The 21346-nt window shown below is 36.4% G+C and overlaps 1 protein-coding gene and 1 long non-coding RNA gene across 5 annotated transcripts in view; one reads left to right on the forward strand and one right to left on the reverse strand.

Annotated features, from left to right (window-relative positions):
* Positions 1-825: 825 nt before the first annotated feature.
* Positions 826-20519, forward strand: LOC110438007 (uncharacterized). Of its 3 annotated transcripts, XM_021467045.3 has the most exons (8): positions 830-926; positions 1019-1135; positions 5102-5227; positions 10176-10297; positions 10380-10496; positions 14129-14251; positions 16817-16927; positions 17384-20519. In XM_021467045.3, the coding sequence occupies exons 4-8, from the start codon at positions 10249-10251 to the stop codon at positions 19255-19257; spliced, it is 2274 nt and encodes a 757-aa protein (XP_021322720.2). In that variant the 5' UTR covers positions 830-926; positions 1019-1135; positions 5102-5227; positions 10176-10248; the 3' UTR covers positions 19258-20519. The 3 variants fall into 3 exon arrangements, with proteins under 3 accessions (XP_073791842.1, XP_021322720.2, XP_073791843.1); XM_073935741.1 differs by lacking the exon at positions 10176-10297 and having other exon boundaries at positions 826-926; XM_073935742.1 differs by lacking the exon at positions 10176-10297 and having other exon boundaries at positions 835-926; positions 1047-1135.
* LOC137488778 (uncharacterized) overlaps positions 20469-21346 on the reverse strand; it is a 385094-nt gene continuing 384216 nt past the window's right edge. For both annotated transcript variants that reach the window (XR_012397097.1, XR_012397099.1), the window contains one exon: positions 20469-20902. This is a non-coding gene — a long non-coding RNA (uncharacterized lncRNA). The remainder of the gene's footprint in view (positions 20903-21346) is intronic.

Genomic DNA, 21346 nt, shown 5'->3' on the forward strand with positions numbered 1-21346 from the left:
AGCAGAAAGCAGGCACAGGAATTTTGGCACAAATGGAACCCCATATTGTATATGAAGTATTAAATACATTTCAGTAGTTCAGCACTTTCTCCGCCTGTCATTCCATTGTGTCTTAAACTAATTTTTCAGATTTTTTTTTAAATTACCAAAATACCAAATCTGGTTCAATTCCATGTCAACAGCTCCTTTAGAAATATTATTCCCAGGAAAATAAAAACATGATGTGTTCAATACTTAGTCCCCCCACCGTTAGGTGTACTTTCATCATGCGCATGTCTTGTGTAGTCATTGTATAAAGCATGTGGCTTGTGTTTACATGTGGCCATGCATTTGTTTTGTGTGAACGCGGTTAATGAGTGCTCTCGTTGGCGGCCTGTTCTAGTCCTGTTTCAAGTACATGTCGTCTGTTTGTGTCATGTGCTCTCGCCTATTGTCTAATCCTTCACATCTTGATATCCTATTATTAGTTAATTTTGTTCACCTGTTTTTTTTGTTGCAGATTTTTCTCCCTTAAAGCATCCTCATGTCTGCTGTCCTCCGACAGGTTCCTTATCATCATTCTTTATCCAGTCTCCAGTCCAGTCTAGTCTTGTTTAGCCCTGCCAGCCCAAGTTTGTTTTTGTTAATGCCCCCGTCCCCTTGTGTTGTTTTTGCTACTTTTTAATTTATAATTAATAAAAAAGTCAATCTTCTGTTCTGCAATTTAATCCTCACCCAAATCCTGACACTTGAGTGTGAGTAAATGATAGTAGAATTTTGGGGTGAACTATCCCTTTAAGACCCTCCCCTCAAGACAAGCTATAATGCGAGCCCTGAACATAGTTATTTCATTCTCTTCTTTCACTCAGAGTCGTCTGTTCTCTTTTCCAGAACATAGATGCATCTGCAGATCTCAGTTTGCCTTCTGTTAGTTCTTTTCACTGCAGGTACAATTATAACAGTTTCTTCAATAAAAATAGTAATGTAGTTGGGTAAATATACAGTAGATCATGTCTCTCTGTGTGTTTCATCACTAAAGGACACTCGATACGCTGTTATGTGTGCAGAAGTTTGAACAATCCGTGTGTGAATACAGATGTAAAATGTCCTAGAACCTTTTTCAAGTGCTGGAGCTTCACAATGCTGCATTATTTGGGTGAGTTGAATATGATTTATTCAATAATTATAATTTATTTACATTGCTTACATTATTTACAGTTGAATTATTTGCATTTATTTGCAGAATTTACAAATGCAACCCCAGAATATTTTAGATGTATGGTATTAAATTAGTCATTTTTATTAAACGTTTATCTTTTACTTTGTAGCAGTAAGGTATATTCGATAGTTTGTTCGTTATTCAACACCACTGAATAAATAATACATTAAACAGATCTTCCCTCATGTTTTTAGATAACAAAACTATCATGTCCAAAAGCAAAGAGTGTGCTGTAAACTGTCAAAACGGCTCCTCCTACACTAGCAAATCAATGACTTATTCTGCCTGCTGTGACACTGACCTCTGTAATGCTGAAAACACTCCAGGTATTACAAACGTCTTTCACACAAACACTGTTTACATGATACAAAAAAGGAACATTTACTGTTAGTTTACTCACTTTCAGGCCATGCAAGATGTAGGTGTTTGTCTGCGGTAAAGTATTTATTTATCAGGGGTAGAGTGGGGACAAAAGTAACAAAGCGATTTTATGGAAGCCCTGACAACATCGGCTTTCCAGGCTACAACAGCACATTCCTCATTAGGTTCCTCAGACCAGGAGAAGGGGGGCATATCACAGGTACAGAGAGAACAAGGTGCCTCCTCGTGCCTGAAAAGAGGTGGGAGATGCGCGTTGACTTGGACTCTCAGCTTATCTTTCCATCAGAGATCACACTAACAACTCTAAGACCAGACGCAGCGATTTGGTCAGCAGCGGCTAAGAAGGTTCTGGTGATTGAGCTGACTGTGCCATGGGAGGAGGGAATGGCAGCGACGCATTAGTTTTAGCGGCACAAGTATGCAGACTTAGCAGCAGAATGCAGAGTTGAGGGTTGGACAGCGACAGTACATCCCATAGAAGTTGGGTGCAGAGGATTTGTTGGGAAGTCTGTAATTCATCTTCTCCACGCTGCTGGGGCATCTGGAATGAGTCTGAGGAGAGCTGTTAAGGAGTTGGCAGAGGAGGCAGAGAAGGAGGGACAAAAATTGGGGTGTGGTACCCCATTAAGGGCAGCTGCAGGGGGTGGCGGGGAGACGTCCCCACAAGCCACTGCCCCCCCACCGTGAGGTGTACTGGATAGGGGGCGAAACATCAGTGAACGGTGGTACCAGCTGACGACCCTGCAGCTGACCCAAAAGTGCACTGGAGGAGGTGCGGCAGGCAGTAATGTCAAGCAGGTATTTAATACTTGTATTGGAAAATTCGGCATAGGCAAGGCAGACTTTATTTATAGAGCACAATTTTATACAACCGTAGTTGATCCAAAGTGCTTTACAATAAAATAAACTAGACAATAAAACTAAAAATAACTGGTATTAAAAATACAATGAAATATATTTAAAAGTAATACTAAAATATATATAATAAAAAAATAACAAGCATGCATCAGTCAAAGACAAGAGAGTAAAAATAAGTCTTTAAGTTAGATTTAAAAGCATCCAAAGAAGGAGAGATTCTGATGTTCAGAGGGAGACTGAACTGAACACTGAAAGCTCGATCACCTTTTGACTTGCAGTGAGACCGAGCGACAGACAAAAGAAAGTGGTCATGTGATCTTAAGAGTCTACAAGCTGTATATGGCCTAATAAGCTCGCTGACATAGGCCGGAGCAGAATTGTGCAAAGCTTTATAAGTGAAAAGAAGAATTTTAAAATCAACCCTGTATTTTATAGGTAGCCAGTGCAATGAGGCGAGGACGGGGGAGATATGATCTCTTTTCTTAGTTCCTGTTATTAATCTGGCGGCTGCATTTTGGACCAACTGTAGCCGAGAGAGTGTTGACTGAGGTAGGCCAATGTACAAAGAGTTGCAGTAGTCTAAACGAGAGGAGATTAAAGTATGGGTTACGATTTCTAAATCTTTTTTAGAAAGAAAGGGTTTAACTTTTTGCCACCAATCTAAGCATACAAACCTTGATGGAGCTGCCAAAAATCAGCTGATTTTGGGACCGTGTCCTGCAGTTAGGTACGAATTTCAGTTTGTAGGTGCAGAAAGTAGTGCTGTCAATCGATTTAAAAAAATTATTAATCACACTTTTTTTTGCAATTAATAACGATTAATCACATTTAAAAGACTGAAACTTGTAATTTTGGCTATTCAAATGTAAAATTATTGGAAATGCAAGACAAAAAACCATCAAAATTCAAAATATATTTGTTTATTAGAATTTTTGTTAAACTTGTAACACAGATTTCTTCATGTAAACAACAAACCCACAATAAACCATCAAGATCCTGGCTTGACAGCCAATTACAGAAATAAAAACACAGGCATGTTGATGCCAATTGAATTTCAAAACAATCAATGCAAATACAGAAAAAAACGATTTCCATGGTGGATTCTAAGTGGACTGCAAAAAATGCCAAAATACAGGCACTGCAAATATGGAAAATTATAATGATAATAAAGTATTGAATACAAACAATTGCACTCATTGTAAAGTTGTATTGCTGTGAGTTAAGAACATTAATTATAAAGTAGAAACAATTTTGCTTAGTCCTCTTTTACATTCAACCAGTTGCTAAGACAGTCCAGTCTGTTGACGTTATCGGGCGACAATAATGTCTTTTATTTTGAATGATGTGAGCTGAGAGTGAGAACAGTCTGTCACTAGCAAAATCAATTTGCATATCACTGACGTCATCACGTTCTACCGTTTCTGTTTGTTTAACAGCCTATAGTTACTAAAGGGGTATTTATAATTGCACTACACTTTATATAAGCATGTTTATTTAACTAAATGTATTGCTGTTTGATTACAGTATGTCATTATAGATGTGTAGTGAATGTGCAGTAATCTCTCATATATAATAAACTCAGACAAGTTCAGAAACTGTCACTAAAATATCTGTGATTGTGAACAAGAAAAGAATAAACGGTCCAATTCAATTGTTCAAATAAAGGAGAAGCAGATCGGTTTGACTAACTTACAAGGGAAATACCTTCATACTGCCTGTGCTAAATCATTTGTCGTCGGTACGCAGAGGGGTGATCTGCTCTCGGGCTGCAGGTGGGAGAGGCTGCTGTACGAGGACTGACTGGGCCGCCTGTCAGTGCTGTGAGGTGGGGGAGGGGCCGGCGGCATCACACGCAACTCGAAGAGTAGGGATGGTACAGTATGGATAAATGACAGTCTAAAAAAAATCTCCAATAACACACAAAAAAAGTCGCTAGATTTGTCGCTAGGGGGTCTGAAAAGTCGCTAAATCTAGTGACGAAGCCGCTAAGTTGGCAACATTGGCGGCAAGCAATCAGAATGAAGTAGTCCACCGCTTGAGAGGTGTTCAGAGAACACAGACCAGTAAAATTTGGTTCCGACCACAGTTGTTCCCAAGAGTTTGATTATTGCGGTTGCCGGATTTTCAATGACTAAAAATCGCGACGACGCGGGGCCCCCTAATCCCGCGGTGCGTGCCAGTCCACTACGCCACTGTACAGGGACTTTGGTCACAACATCTCTAAACATTTAAACAACTTTGAGGGATACGGATGGCGACGTCGGATGTTTAGGCATTTGTTCTTATTGCTAAGAAACGAGTGCACAGACACACACACGCACAGACAACGCGCGCAGTACAGCGCACCCGGTGAGCGACTGCGACTCCCTTCAAGATTCATCAACACGCACGATCGCGTTCATCAAATTTGCCTAAACTAAGTGTTTTAAAGTATGGCTTTATTTTACAAGCAAGAATTCTGACAGCAACGTGAAGCAGACGCTTTACAAAAGTTGCGCCTAAGGGGAAAGCACGTCAAACTTAATGAAACATTTGAGGGCGCAGGGAGTCAACTTCAAGTTTGTGAATTGCCCAAATAGAGCAGATACATGAGTGTTATGTTTTTTGGATCCTATATTTTGTACACAAAAAATATTCCAATAATCGTCTCTTTTTTTTTTGTAGACCCAAGAACGATTGCTGCCAATGGACTGAAATGTTACTCTTGTGACGAAAAGAGCTGCTCAAACATAGTGAACTGCAAAGGGAGTGAAGACCACTGCAAAACTATAACACCGAGGAATGCAAAAGGTTCAAGTCTATTCTAATATTGTCTTTCGGTCATTCCTTTGAAACATTTAATACACTTGCTGTATATTAAATCAACCTTTTTTTAATGTTTTATCAGGGGTTTCCGGTAAACCGATGGTGCAAAAAGGCTGTGCCTCCAAATCTATTTGTGATGCCTTATTAGCCACTAGTGTTCAGGGCATCTCCTGCTGTTCAGGGAATCTCTGTAATGATGCTAAAAGTGTCACTCAGAGCTTCATGATCCTCTGTTTTTCTTTGATCGCCTTCGTCCTCATGCTCTGAATACACGTTCAGTTTCTACAGCTGTAGAAATGCATATGGCTGAAGTCAAAATTATTAGTAATTTTATGTAATTTATGTAATTTTATGTATGTATATATATATATATATATATATATATATATATATATATATATATATATAYACACACACACACACACACACACACACACACACACACACACACACACACACACACACACACATATAACATATATATATATATATATATATATATATATATATATATATATATATATATGTATATATATATATATATATATATATATATATATATATATATATATATATATATATATATATGTGTGTGTGTGTGTGTGTGTGTGTGTGTGTGTGTGTGTGTGTATACATATACATATATATACATATACATACAAAAATATTTCTAATAGTTTTAACATTAAAAATGTTTTTCTTTAAACTGCATTTATTCTAGCTAAAATAAAGCAAATGAGACAAATATGAAAAAAAAAATACATATATTTTTTTCTTTTTTTCTTATTTGTCTTATTTGCTTTATTTCAGCTAGAATAAATGCAGTAAAAAAAAAAACATTTTAAGGTTAAAACTATTAGAAATATTTTTTTTTCAGATTGTTTATAGAACCATTGTTATATGATAATTTGCCAAATTACCCTGACTTGCCTATTTAACCTAGTTAAGCCTTTAAATGTCACACTGAAAAATATCTAGTCAAATATTATTTACTGTAATCATGGCAAAGATAAAATAAATCAGTTAAAAGAAATGAGTTATTAAAACTATTATGATTAGAAATGTGCTGAAAAAAAATCTTCCCTCCGTTAAACAGAAATCGTAGAAAAAAATAAACAGGGGCACTAATGATTCTGACTTCAACATCTTAAGCTGCATGAGTAAATTTGTAAGAACAGACAAAAATACACTTTATCAATCAAAATTATTGTTTAAAATTTAAAATTTTACATTTATTATAGTTATTATTTGGTAAGAGTTCGATCATTTTTTACTTTGATGAGAAATTTGATGTATAAGTTTATCTGTCGATTGGAGAATTCGCAGAATAGTAGTTTAATGTTGTTAATAAATCCTATTCTTTCTGAGGTGCGTTTTCAGTCACCTTTGATGAAATATTGGCATACATGTCTTTTTAAAGGTACAGTTGAAGTCAGAATTATTTGCCCCCTTTAATTTATTTTCTTTTTTAAATATTTCCCAAATGATGTTTAACAGAGCAAGGAAATATTTGTTTGTCTGAAAATATTTTTGTTTTGTTTTGGCTAGAATAAAAGCAGCTTTTAATAAAAAAAAAAAAAAAAAAAAAAAAAAAAAAAAAAATATATATATATATATATATATATATATATATATATATATATATATATATATATATATATATATTAGCTAAAATTAGTAGCTCCTTTAATCTATATTTTTTTCTCGATAGTCTACAGAACAAACCATCATTATACAATAACTTGCCTAATTACCCTAACCTGCCTAGTTAAAGTAATTAACCTAGTTAAGCCTTTAAATGTCACTTTAAGCTGTAGAGAAGTGTCTTGAAAAATATCTTAATATTCAAATATTATTTACTGTCATCAGGGCAAAGATAAAATAAACCAGTTATTAGAGATGAGTTATTAAAACTATAATGTTTAAAAATGTGTTGAAAAAATCTGCTTTCTGATAAACAGAATTTCGGGAAAAAAATAAACAGGGGCTAATAATTCTGACTTCAACTGTATATGTGGTTTGTATTGATTTTGTCTGTCTTTTGTACTATTGGACTTATTGTCTGGAATAAAGAGAATAATTACATATATTTTTTATGCCAAGAACCATTTGAATATTAAATAAAGATCATGTTCCATGAAGATGTTTTGTTTCCTATACAGTAAATATATGCAAACTTAATTTTTTATAACTTATTCTCAATATTAAAAAAAAAAACTCTCAGATTTTTAAATAGTTTTATTCGTACATTCATTCATTCATTCATTCAATCATTTTCCTTCAGCATAGTCCCTATATTCATAAGGGGGAATGAACCGCCAACTTATCTAGCATATGTTTTACACAGCGAATGCCCTTCCAGCTGCAACCCAGTACTGGGAAACATCTATACACACTCATTCACACACATACACTCCAGCCTTCCAGCCGTAACCCAGTACTGGGAAACATCTCATTCACACACATACATTCCAGCCAATTTAGATAATTCAAGTCACCTATACCTCATGTCTTTGGACTGTGGGGGAAACCGGAGCACCCAAAGGAAACCCACGCCAACACGGGGAGATAATGCAAACTTGACAGAGAAATGCCAACTGTCCCAGCTGTGACTTGAACTAGCGACCTTCTTGCTGTGAGGCAACAGTGCTAACTGAGCTACTGTGTCGACCCTAAATAGTTGTATCTCAGCAACATATGCTAACAAAATATGTATAGTTGCATTTATCATTAGTTACCAGCAGGTGGCAACAGATAATAATTGTTATTTCTTTCCCCAATTTCTATTTAACGGAGAGATTTTTCAGCACATTTCTAAACAATAGTTTTAATAAGTCATCTCTAGTAACTGATTTATTTTATCTTTGCCATGATGACAGTAAATAATATTTGACTAGATATTTTTCAAGACACTTCTATACAGCTTAAAGTGACATTTAAAGGCTTAACTAGGTTAATTAGGTTAACTAGGCAGGTTAGGGGAATTAGGCAAGTTATTGTATAAAGATGGTTTGTTCTCTATTGAGAAAAAATATATAGCTTAAAGGGGCTAATAATTTTGACCTTAAAAATGATTCATAAAAAATAAAAACTGCTTTTATTCTAGCCATAAACAAATCAGACTTGATTTGATACATAATTAGGGAAATATTTATTAAATAAATAATTCTGACTTCATTTTTTACAGTCTATGCTTTGTATACAATAAAAACACCTTTGAATTTTGAAAATTGATCGTTGGAATTATATTAATATTCGGTCATTGCGTTGTATTGTTTTTTAAAAGACGAAATACAAATAAAGAAATAAATAATCCTTCTTTTGCTTATTGTTTCCTCTGATGGATTCAGCTAGAAAAAAAATCGAGCAAATGAACTGGGTGAACTATCACTTTAACTTAAAAATAAATTATATTGTGGTTTCTAAAAATGAATAAAAACATATTTTTGTTATTTTATGCAACAAAAAACAAATCCTTAAATCACAATATATTGAACTGAAGTGTGCATGACCTGTATAACCTGCGGTTTACAGAATAAAAAATAAAAATAGCTGCGCTGGTAAAGTTTAAGGGCCCTATCATACACCCGGCGCAGTGTGGCGCAAGCCGTGGAGCAGTAGTCTTTTGGTAGTTTCAGCTTGGTGCAAGAGTCGTTTTGAGGCGTTGCGCTACACTGTTTAAATAGCAAATGCATTAGCGCTCATTTGTGCGCCCATAGGCGTTCTGGTCTAAAAAGGAAGGCGTTCTGAGGCGGACCGCTGGCGCGTTGCTATTTTGAGAAACTATAATAGATTTTTCATTAGACCAAAACTAACCCAAGCACTGCTTAATACCCACAAAAGAGCAATAGGCAAATATCTTTACATATGAAAAAAATAAATATAAAGGATATATATAGAATTTAATAAGAATAGATATAGAATATAAATATAAAGGATTAAAATATTACAAACCATACTATTTTCTAGCCTACATAAATATGGAAAATCACTGCTTTTATGTCTTCTTCATCTCGGGAGGCTTTTTCAGTTCATTCATAACAATTTGCTTTTCTATAATGTTATTATTATTAGCAGTATTATTTATTATATCCACATTTATATTTGTTTTATTAAAAACAAGCTTAGATTTGCCCACCTGTCAGGTTTTAGACCATATGGGGCACAGCATGTGTTTTAGGTTATAACTCAGTTTTTTGAGCACATTTTGTTATTATTATTCATTAATTTGTTTGCTGGAAATTAGAACTGAATTTAGAAATAGTTCTGAAACGAATATTTGCGCTTAACAAATGAAATTATTTATTTATAGACTAATTGATGTCTGTGTGTAAAGGTTTCTCTATCCAAGAGCGAATGTGAAAGTAGTTCCATTATCTCTCATTCTCATGCAGTAGATGCTCTGTTTAACAGTTTTCTGTTAAAAAACTGTCAACTGTTTGCTTGTGAAATGCTAATTTTTTCCACTTAGACTTTGCTGTAAATAGCGAATGCGCTCTTGGCGTGATGCAGCTGGCTCTTAAAGGTGATGGGAGATGAGACTCTAATTGGTTTATTCTCAAAACCTATAACTCATTAAGAAAATAAACTCAACCCTTTCAGACCATGCACCAAAGCGCAAGGCAGATTTCCCGTCCTTAAATTAGCAAAAACGCATCCTGACACGCCCTGAAAGCGTTTGCACCCTGCGTTTTGCGCTCTGCGCATGGACCTTCAAAATAGAGCCCTAAGCATCAGTTTGTGTAGGGTACAAAGGGTAAAAAACTCACCCTCATGTCGATACAAACAAGTATTACTTCTTCTGGAGTTTTACCTGTTAAAGAAATTACAGTTTTAGATATTACAACTGTTGTTTAATTATTATTATAACGAATTAGCATATTTAAACAAGATCATTCAATGTTTGTTCAGTTTAACTTTCCTTTTCTCAAAGTTCCACCCCTCTAGATAAACTATAAAGCGAGCGGTGAAACAGACAGGTAAAATTATTCACTTCTAGACTAAAGATGGATCCGCAAATCTCCATTTTCCTTCTGTTTGTTGTTTTCGCCGCAGGTACTAATAGTGTTTATAATGTTACTGAATACACAGATATGAGTCTGCAGATCACTGATCTCTCTCTGTTTCATCACTACAGGACACTCTCTCAGCTGTTCTGAGTGCAGCAGTTACAATGGCCCGTGTACAAACCTTACATTAACAACATGTCCCAGTGGAACTAACCAATGCCAGACTGGAACAGAGACACACACTGGTGAGTCTGATTGATTGAAATGTGTTTATTTTAGTGCAATGTAAAAAAAGTGATTAGGTAATTCATGTGATTAAGTAATTAAACAAGTTGCCTTAAAAGCAACAAGTTGAATTTACTTTGAAAAAAGCCAGTAAACCCATTGACTTAACTTTATTAATATGTGCAGTTTGTTTACAATGTAAAAACAATACAAGGTTGCACACAATTCATGTTGTCCCAACACAAATCCACTAAGTTAATGTAAGTAAATTAAGTAGATTGCACATTAAACAATTAGGTTTTCCCCAAAAATCTCCATAATTGTTTTGTTTCTGCTCATTTTAAATAAGTCGTTTAAACTAACTTCAAAAATCATTTAGAGTGTACTTAAGGCAATGAGTTTGCTCTCCCTCTTTCTCTCTCTTTCTCTCTCTCTCGCTTTCTTTTTAGCTCTTTCAATGTTATTTTCTGATTGATGGTGCTGAAACTGTGAAAATGTTTTTTTTTTCTGACAGACTTTCCAAACTTAGTCTTAGAATTGCCTAAAGATTTCTGCTACTTATTTACTTATCTGACTTATTTTTGACAGGTGTGAGATGATACATTATCAGAAAGAACACTTGCTTTTTAACGGAACGGTTCGACCACATTGTAAAAACTTAACTGATTAATTAGTCCTGACAGCATATGTTTTTAGTTCTTTGTAACTTATTAAACTATGTTAATCACGTTCTAACCTAATTGCATAAGTTACGCACGCTGTTTTAAGTCAGTTCAACATAATATAAGTTCAATAGACTCATAGGGTTAATTTGATTCAGCTTAAAAATTTTAGGCAACCAGGATTTCTTTTACAGTGCACTAATAAAAAATGTATTTACTCACCCTCAAGTGGATTCAAACCTCCATGAGTTTCTCTATTCTGTTGAACACTAAAGAAAATATTGTGAAGAAAGATTACCATTGACTTTTATAGGTAAAAATACCATGCAAGTCAATCGATTGAAGTTTCCACTTTTCTACAAAATATTTATTCTATTTAATGTTTTTCTATTATTTTCAGTTCTATTTTATAATGTTCTGTTCTGTTCTATTCTATTGTGTCTATTATTTTAGGTTCTGTTCTGTTTGTTTTATTCTATTATTTTCTATTCTATTCTGTTCTATTCTATTATATACTGTTCTATTCTAGTCTATTCTATTTTGTTTGTTCTATTCTGTTGTTCTGTTGTAATCTATTCTATTCTGTTCTGTTTCATTATGTTTTATTCTATTCTGTTTGTTCTATTCTGATCTAATCTATTGTATTATGTTTGTTCTATTCTATTGTTCTCTTCTTCTTTGCTCTGTTATGTTTTATTCTAGTCTGTTCCTTTCTATTCTATTCTATTTTATTCTGCTCTGTTATTTTTTATTGTAGTCTGTTCTTTTCTATTCTATTTTATTCTGTTCTGATCTGTTTTATTCTATTCTATTTTGTTCTGTTCTGCTTTATTCTATTCTGTTCTTTTCTATTCTGTTTTATTCTATTCTATTTTGTTTTGTTCTGTTCTGTTCTGTTCTGCTCTGCTCTGCTCTGCTCTGTTCAGTTCTATTCTATTCTATTCTATTCTATTCTATTCTATTCTATTCTATTCTATTCTACAGCAGAAAGAAAAAAGTCCAAAAGTTTAAAATAAGTAAAGGGTGAGTACTGTAAATATTGACAGAGCTTTCATATTTGGGTGAATTATCCCTGTACTCTCCCAGCTTTTTTTCTACTTCGAATTTTCTATTAAACCAGTACGACGGAGACATTTTTTGGAAAGAAATGAAATGGAAGATAGACCAGATACTTTATGTTAATCTTTCACTGTCTCCTTATGTATACCCGATTAAAAGACTGAATGTATACATCGTTGACAATTTTTGTAAATTACATGATATTTAACTAATGTGAACTGCATTTTACTGTGGGAAAATGAGGTGGTATGTTACTGGAATTTAAAGTTGCTTTGGGAAAATTATTGTAATTTTTACGGTAAACTGTACATATAATTCTGTAAATACATCTACAGAATGATAAATGGTGCTGTAAAACAGTTCTTTTGATGAAATTGATTTTCTGTAAGTTACGGGCGGTTACATGCAAAGTCAGAATTATTAGCCCCTCTTTGAATTTTTCTTTCTTTTCAAAATATTTCCCAAATGATGTTTAACAGAGCAAGAAAAGTTTCACAGTATGTCTGATAATATTTTTGTCTTCTGGAAAATGTCTTAATTGTTTTATTTCAGCTAGAATAAAAGCAGTTTTTAATTTTTTAAAAGCCATTTTAAGGACAAAATTATTAGCCCCTTTAAGCTATACATATATATAAATAAATAAATATATATATATATATATATATATATATATATATATATATATATATATATATATATATATATATATATATATATATTTATATTTATATATATATATTTTATAGTCTACAGAACAAACAATCTTTATGTAATAACTAGCCTAATCACCTTAACCTGCCTAGTTAACCTAATTAACCTAGTTAAGCCTTTAAATGTCACTTTAAGCTGTATAGAAGTGTCTTGAAAAATATCTAGCCAAATATTATTTACTGTCATCAAGGCAAAGATAAAATAAATCAGTTATTAGAGATGAGTTATTAAAACTGTTATGTTTAGAAATGTGTTGAAAAAATCAGCTCTCCGTTAAACAGAAATTGGGGAAAAAATAAACAGGGGGGCAGTTCAACTGTATGTATTCTTCAAGCTAAACTGATAGTTTCTTTAAATTGGAAAAACGTGTGTGCACAGCCTGATCTCACGAGAAAACGTAAGTATTTTACGTTTTGCCAGTTTAGTGGCTAATTTGTACGAATTTGTGCGAGTTCAGTCATGCGAAATTGTATGATTTTAATAAGGAGGCGTGGCACCTAACCCCACCCCTAAACCCAACCGTCATTGGGGGATGAGCAAGTTGTACTAAACTGTATGAATTAGATCGTACAAATTCATACGAAATAGCCACTAAATCAAAAAGTTACGAATTGCCGTGAGATTGTGTTGGTGTACACCAAGTATAGGATGTTGGCTGAAAGACACGCTTACAAACACGACAATGGAAAAGATAACCTATATATTACAGGATAAATAGGTCTTCAAATTGTTCCTTTATTGTGAAGGAGTTGAAAATGTATTGATTGAAGAATAATAAAAGTGGTCATATCTATGTAAAATCATGGTAAAAGCACAGTGGCTCAGTTGTTAGCGGTGTCACCTTACAATAAGAATGTCGCTGGTTCGAGTCTCGGCCGGACCAGTTGGCATTTCTGTGTAGTTTGCATGTTCTCCTCGTGTTGGTGTGGGTTTTCTCTGGGTGCTCCGTGTGTCCCCCACCGTCCAAGACATGGACTATAGGTGAACTAAATAAACTAAATTGGCTGTTTTTTATGAGTGTGAATGAGTGTGTATGGGTGTTTCCTAGTACTGGGTTGCGGCTGGAAAGACATATGCTGGAATAGTTGGCGGTTCATTGTGCTGTGGCGACCTCTGAAATAGAAACTGAGCCTAAAGAAAATGAATTAATGAATTATCTAAGTGTCCATCGAAATAAGAAATTGAACTGAATTTCCCTGTATCATTTGGGTATGTTTTAGGTGCAACGATTCCTGATTGGAGTTTTAAAAATTGTACTGCCGGCTGTCACAATCGATCCATGAACTTCGGCACTGGGAAGTCAGCTTATTCCTGCTGCGACTCTGACTACTGTAACACCCAAGGTACTGTAACACTCCTGATACTCTACTCACTATATTAAAGCCTCACTTCGCCGACCCTTCCTTGTACTGTTGCCTCACTTTACCACCGCTCGCCATGTCAAAGTGTGGAATGATGGTCAAGCGCCCCCTAACTTTAGAACATAGGGATAGGATAGTTACTCGCGGGGAGGAGTTTCCTCATCTCAGCTCATGGATTTAGAGGCACACACAGTCCATTCGGGGAGATATAAAACGCACACAAATTATTTAAACGCAAAACCGAGAAAACTGCAATTCACAAGCGCGTATTGAACCGTGGAGGTCGTACCGTATGGTTCAATATTATATTGAGAACCGTGGCATCCCTAATATATATATATTAGGGATGTAACGGTATCAGAATTTCACGGTACGGTAATACCTCGGTATGAATGTCACGGTACGGTATTTATTGAATCATTTACAGGAAAAAACAAAACTTATGAAAATACTCCAAAAAAGTGCCAAAAGTGTCAATGACATACAAATTAGCCATCTATCTGTAAGCTTTGAAATAGGAACTTCAATTTTAATAACAAAAAATTATTAAACCATGTAAAAAAATAAAGTTTAAATTTAGTATTGTTGAAAACTCATCACATTCAACATTTAATCACACTCAGCCCATCTACACAGATGAGAGCTCTGCTAGTCGGACTTCTCATCAAGCATCTCCCGCTGGATCTAATCTCACTATATTTATTAAACGGGATATTTCATTTATCTTGTCTTTATCTAACGACATATTCCCTGACTTTGGGCATTGGAATCTATTACTTGTTCTCAGGTAACGTGTTTTGGCAGAGCGCAAAGATAAGTTAATGATTAATGTAAGCACGTACATTCTGTATATTGACTGATCGCTTGCCTTTATTTCCTATAATGTATAAACTTATTGTATGTTATACTTTTAAAATGGCCATTATCGATTCTTAAAACTGATACTCAGCAAAAGAGAGGCTGTGTTTCGTATTTTCACTGAAATTGAAAGGAGGCAGTTGTTATCGGCTCCGTTTTGTTATAAATATCCACACAGTGAAGATGACGCTCATCTTATGCAGCACGACGCCTCAACATGTCTGCTGTCTAAGTTGCTAATATTAAAATGAAAATAGGCAGTTCCTTAAATCATGTTTACATTTTATTGTTGAGAAAGTGAAACAACGAAGCCAGGGTGATGTGAATGAAGTTATAAAGTACACTGTTCCCTTTGAAGATTTACCCGTGTCCTCGGTATAATCTGCTTTTCCATATCAAACTGAGAAGAAGAGACAGCAGCCTTGATCAAACTTGCGAAGTCTGAACTTACACGGAGATTATGCAGGACTGAACTGTGCGTGTTAGGCTACTTAATATTCAGGAAAAGCCCCAATCAGAGAGGCGAATGTCTGCAGCCCCGCCTCCGTTTTCAGATGTACATGACAGTTTATAAGTATCACACACCAGACGCGCACATTCGAATGATATTTAACATGAAACTAATCAGATGGCGCTCTGTGGCGCGGCTGAAAAATGAACTGCGTCCTGAGCCGTCGCCGGGCGCCGCCGACAGCCGCCGACTTGCGGCGCCGGTGTGTGTATCCTGATAGAAACCTATGTTTAGAATTCTAAAATACATGGCGCTCGCCGCTTCTGGTGTGCGACCTGCTTTAGAGTTTTCCAGCTCTTTTCATCCCCGCTTCTAGCAGCACACTCCATTTCCGCATTACTGGATCTGTAGCGACAACAGACCGCAAGGGATGATGGTCAAGCATGGGCTGATGGCAATTGTAGTTTTCGCTATCTCCCGTTCGCTTCATTCGCCTGAGCAAATTTTCTCAGAGGACCTATAGTTTTACCGAGTCATGCGACTTCGGTAATATCGAAAAAAATTAATATTGCGGTATGACGGTATTTACAATACCGTTACATCCCTAATATATATATATATATATATATATATATATATATATATATATATATATATATATATATATATATATATATAAAGAAAGTAATATTTTTAAAAAATATTTAAATCCTTTAATTCTTTGTTTTGTTTGTAAAAATACTTGTTTATTGTTGTACATCCTGCGTGTTTTAAGCAATGTGTAAGCGAGGCGCACAACTGAAGTGCTCTGCACTGGACTTTAGCCCTGCTTTCAGCTGGTCTACTGAGCAGTCTATTTTAGCTAATCAAAATAGCAATGTGCCAACAATGCACCTTAATACAACTCCTTTTTAGGCCAGAACACACATGAGTCCACAAAGTGGTGCAAATGGATTTACTATTTAATCCACGTGGCGGAAAACTGAAAAATGAATGTTTCGTTGGTCTGATAACAGCAACATGTCATGGAAACACATCTTGCGCCGGGTGTATGATAGGGCCCATAGTGTTTTTTGACCCTGCGTGAATATAGGCCTGTTGCTGGAGACCCCCAAAACAAAAATATGCCCTTTTTAATGCATAATAGGGACTATTTAAATATTATTATCTAAAACCACTGTAACTGATGAAATATATTTGTGCTGCAAAAATAAAGATGCTTGTTTTTCTCCGGTTAGACCCTGGCTTTAACATCCCCAATGGAAAGACATGTTATTATTGTGATGAGAAGGATTGCTCAAAAATACTCAACTGTTTATGGATTGAAGACCGCTGTTTTACAATTGAAGGTGAGAATCCGGAAATACAGTTTAAAAAAAGTTACTTCATGACTATTTTTTAAAGCCCTTGTGAATCTGAAGTTGCTGAGACTTTTTTTTCAGTATGTTGACGTACTTCCAAATTAAATGGAATATTGAGTAGGGGGCGGGGCTTTATTTTTACACTTCATTCCCTTAAAGCAAATTATAAAAGGGCGTGGGTAAAAATATTGCTACTGAAGCTGTCAAACTCCAAACACACAAGCCAATGCTCAAATTCTAAGACTTGATTAAAGATTACCAACACAAACTATTTTTCAGTGCATTAACTTGTTCACCTAAAGAATAACAATGTGAGTCAGCAATATACATTTTAAATTTAGATTTCACATGGACTTTAAATATTCAGTCACATACAGTATACACACATGTGCTGTGTACCATTTGAGAGCTTAGATTAATTCATTTATTTTTACTTTTCCGCAGGGAATTTCAGCCAGCCCTTGCTTCTAAAAGGCTGTATGTCCAAATCTTTTTGTGATAGACCTGTTAATCCTACCACCACATGTTGTGAGGGGAACCTGTGCAATGCTGTCAATGGTGTCCCAAAGAGTTTCACCCAGAGCGTCCCACAGACAGACACCCAGAGTGTTCCACAGACACTGAATATTACTCAGAGCATCACCCAAAGCATCCCACAGACAACGAATAATACGCAGAGCATCACCCAGAGCGTCTCACAGACAATGAAAATTACCCAGAGCGTAACCCAAAGCATCCCACAGACCGTAACCCAAAGCGTCTCACAGAGTGTCTCCCAAAGCGTCCCACAGAAAAACACACAGAGCCTCCCACAGACACTGAATGTTACTCAGAGCATCACACAAAGCATCCCACAGAGCTTAACCCAAAGCGTCCCACAGACTGTCATGCAGAGCATCCCACAGATAGACAGCCAGAACGTCCCAAAGACAGTCACCAAGAGTGTCCCACAAACTGTCACTTACACTGTCCCACAGACAGACACCAAGAGTGTCCCACAGACAGACACTAAGAGTGTTCCACAGACAGTCACTCATACTGTCCCACAGACAGACACCAAGAGCATCTCACAGACAGTCACTCACACGGTCCCACAGACAGACACTAAGAGCGTCCCACAGACAGTCACTCACACGGTCCCACAGACAGACACTAAGAGCGTCCCACAGACAGTCACTGACACGGTCCCACAGACAGACACTAAGAGCGTCCCACAGACAGTCACTGACACTGTCCCACAGACAGACACTAAGAGCGTCCCACAGACAGTCACTGACACGGTCCCACAGACAGACACTAAGAGCGTCCCACAGACAGTCACTGACACTGTCCCACAGACAGACACTAAGAGCGTCCCACAGACAGTCACTGACACGGTCCCACAGACAGACACTAAGAGCGTCCCACAGACAGTCACTGACACGGTCCCACAGACAGACACTAAGACCGTCCCACAGACAGTCACTGACACGGTCCCACAGACAGACACTAAGAGCGTCCCACAGACAGTCACTGACACGGTCCCACAGACAGACACTAAGAGCATCCCACAGACAGTCACTGACACGGTCCCACAGACAGACACTAAGAGCGTCCCACAGACAGTCACTGACACGGTCCCACAGACAGACACTAAGAGCGTCCCACAGACAGTCACTGACACGGTCCCACAGACAGACACTAAGAGCGTCCCACAGACAGTCACTGACACGGTCCCACAGACAGACACTAAGAGCATCCCACAGACAGTCACTGACACGGTCCCACAGACAGACACTAAGACCGTCCCACAGACAGTCACTGACACGGTCCCACAGACAGACACCTACAGCGTCCCACAGACAGACACCAAGAGCGTCCCACAGACAGTCACTGACACGGTCCCACAGACAGACACCAAGAGCGTCCCACAGACAGTCACTGACACGGTCCCACAGATAGACACCAAGAGCGTCCCACAGACAGTCACTCGCACTGTCCCACAGACAGACACCCACAGCGTCCCAGAGACAGACACAAAGAGCGTCCCACAGACAAACACTGAGAGCATCCCACAGACAGACACTCACACCATCCCACAAACAGACATCAAGAGCGTCCTACACACAGACACCAAGAGCATCCCACAAACAGACACCAAGAGCGTCCCACAGTCAGACGCTCAGAATGTCTCACTGAATGTCACCCACATCACCCCGCAAAATGTCACACAAAACGTCACCCAAAGCAAAGCCCAGAGTAGCCACATTACTAACAGTGTTAGCCAGAGTGTGGTGTTCCTCTGTTTTTGTCTGCTCTCCCGAATGCTCATACCCTGAGCTCCAGAAAACTACAACAAACCCCTCATGTATTTGTGCATAGTTATGCAAGTAAAGCTGATCCTGATGCACAGATTTCACATTCAACAAGGTGAGGCCATCTACACAATATATGGCCTTTTATTCTTCTATTTCTCGGTTCTAATGTGATTCAAACACTTTATTTAGCCCAACATTACAGGGTCTTGTTGCTGTTTAATAAATGATGTGAAATTGCAATTAAATCGAACGGTATCTGCTGATGAATTAAACTTCAGTGTTGAAAACAAACTTTGTGTTGTTACTGATGAAATTTGCACATCAAACTAAAACTGCAATTCCAAAACTGTCTGTATGCACGTACATTATATTGTATAACTGCAGGTTGAGTATATGCTCGAGAGCTGTTCTGTCCATCACATGCACAACACATGAACTCTTTCTGATGTGTTGATTGTAATGTAGTAATGTGCACCTTTTGTGAAGTTGCTTTGGAATGATAATTATTGTGAAAAGCACTATACAAATAAACTTGATTAGATATAGTGACATACAGAAATGTGACAACTTGAGACTTGTCATTCTGTAGTCTTGATGAATGCAGGCATTATTTCCAAGTAACAACACTACCCCTAAGCATGGGTTGCCAAACTTTTCAGCCCGCAACCCTCAAAATAACAATGCCAGTGACCTGCGACCCCTACTATCTTCTGAGGGGGTTGTAAATATCCACATTTTGTGCACACAACAATAGACATAGAAATGGACAATAGAAAACAGTCTAACAACCACACTCTAAAAAATATTGTTTAGACTAAACAACAACAAAAAAAATTACGCAACAGTTTGCATCAATATTTTCAAGTTACAACATCATCTAACAAAATGAAGTTCAGACAGTAAACTTTATTATGTTAGCCGAATGGCCTTTTTCTCCTCAATCACTGGCACTTTTACATAGCATAAACTGCATTTTTTAAGTTGAGTACTCAAAAAATTAAGTTGTTTCAACTACTTTTTTAAAATTAAAATTTAAAATCAATCCAGTGTTATGTACTTAATTCCCATAATTATACATGCAAGTTTTCAAGTATAGAGCCTCAAATAAATTAAATACATTTGCTGAAATTGTTAATTGTATGTTTTCAAATTTACTGTTCATTTAGTTGCTTGTAACAAACACATTCAACAACAATATTTTTGTTTTCCAGTATTATTTTTTTGTTTGTTTTAACCCACAGTCTTTCAGTATTTTACAAACTAAAAATGTGTCTCATATAAACGGTATGAAAAATAATAAAAAAAAACATCAGCATGTGGACTTAAAAATACAAAACAACATAAAGAGCACAATCTACTCTGAAATAAGCAGAGACTTCAGAAAATAATGTTCTTGAGATGCATTGCTTTTGCACTGGGCTTCAGTCCATCAAGTTCGAGAAACTTCACAAGTATGTTTAAGTTCCTTGAGGTTGTTCAGATTTAGAGAGTATATTATGCCCATCAGCAGACCACAGAACCTTGACATCTATTCTATAGGATTCTCATGCCCTCAACTATGATGGTTTCCGTCTTGTAGTTCAATTCCAAAATAGACTGATCACCAATAATGGCAAATGTCAATACTTGCCTCCTCATTAAGGTCCTCCTCAAATTCTTGTGTATTCTTGTAAAGCAAGAAAAAAAATGTTTGAGTCAAAAAACACTGCTTACATCAAGTGTATTTACCAGTAGTAGCCAACACTTTCAGATCTTTCAATTTCAGATCTCTTCATAAGACATTCAGGTTAAATAAAATGAAAAGGAAATGCAATACTTGAGATTTGCAGTGTTTGGTATTTCTTTGGTTTGTGAGTTTTGCGACTTTAAAGGCCTGTCGTCATTTAATCTCCCTTCACTTGTTACCAGATCTGTTTGAGTTTCTTTCTTCTGTTGAACAAAAAAGAAGATAATTTGAAGAAAACTAAAAATATACGGTATAAGTAGACTGTTAGGTTGGGGTTAGTGTAAGCTGACATGTATTTGAAGTTTCTTGTAGTCAGTTAAATGTCTTTTGAAGGACTGTTAAATGTCAGTATCAACAGATTTTAAGCAGACTGTCTACTAATGC

This window comes from Danio rerio, chromosome 21 (genome assembly GCF_049306965.1).
Source record: "Danio rerio strain Tuebingen ecotype United States chromosome 21, GRCz12tu, whole genome shotgun sequence".
NCBI lineage: Eukaryota > Metazoa > Chordata > Actinopteri > Cypriniformes > Danionidae > Danio > Danio rerio.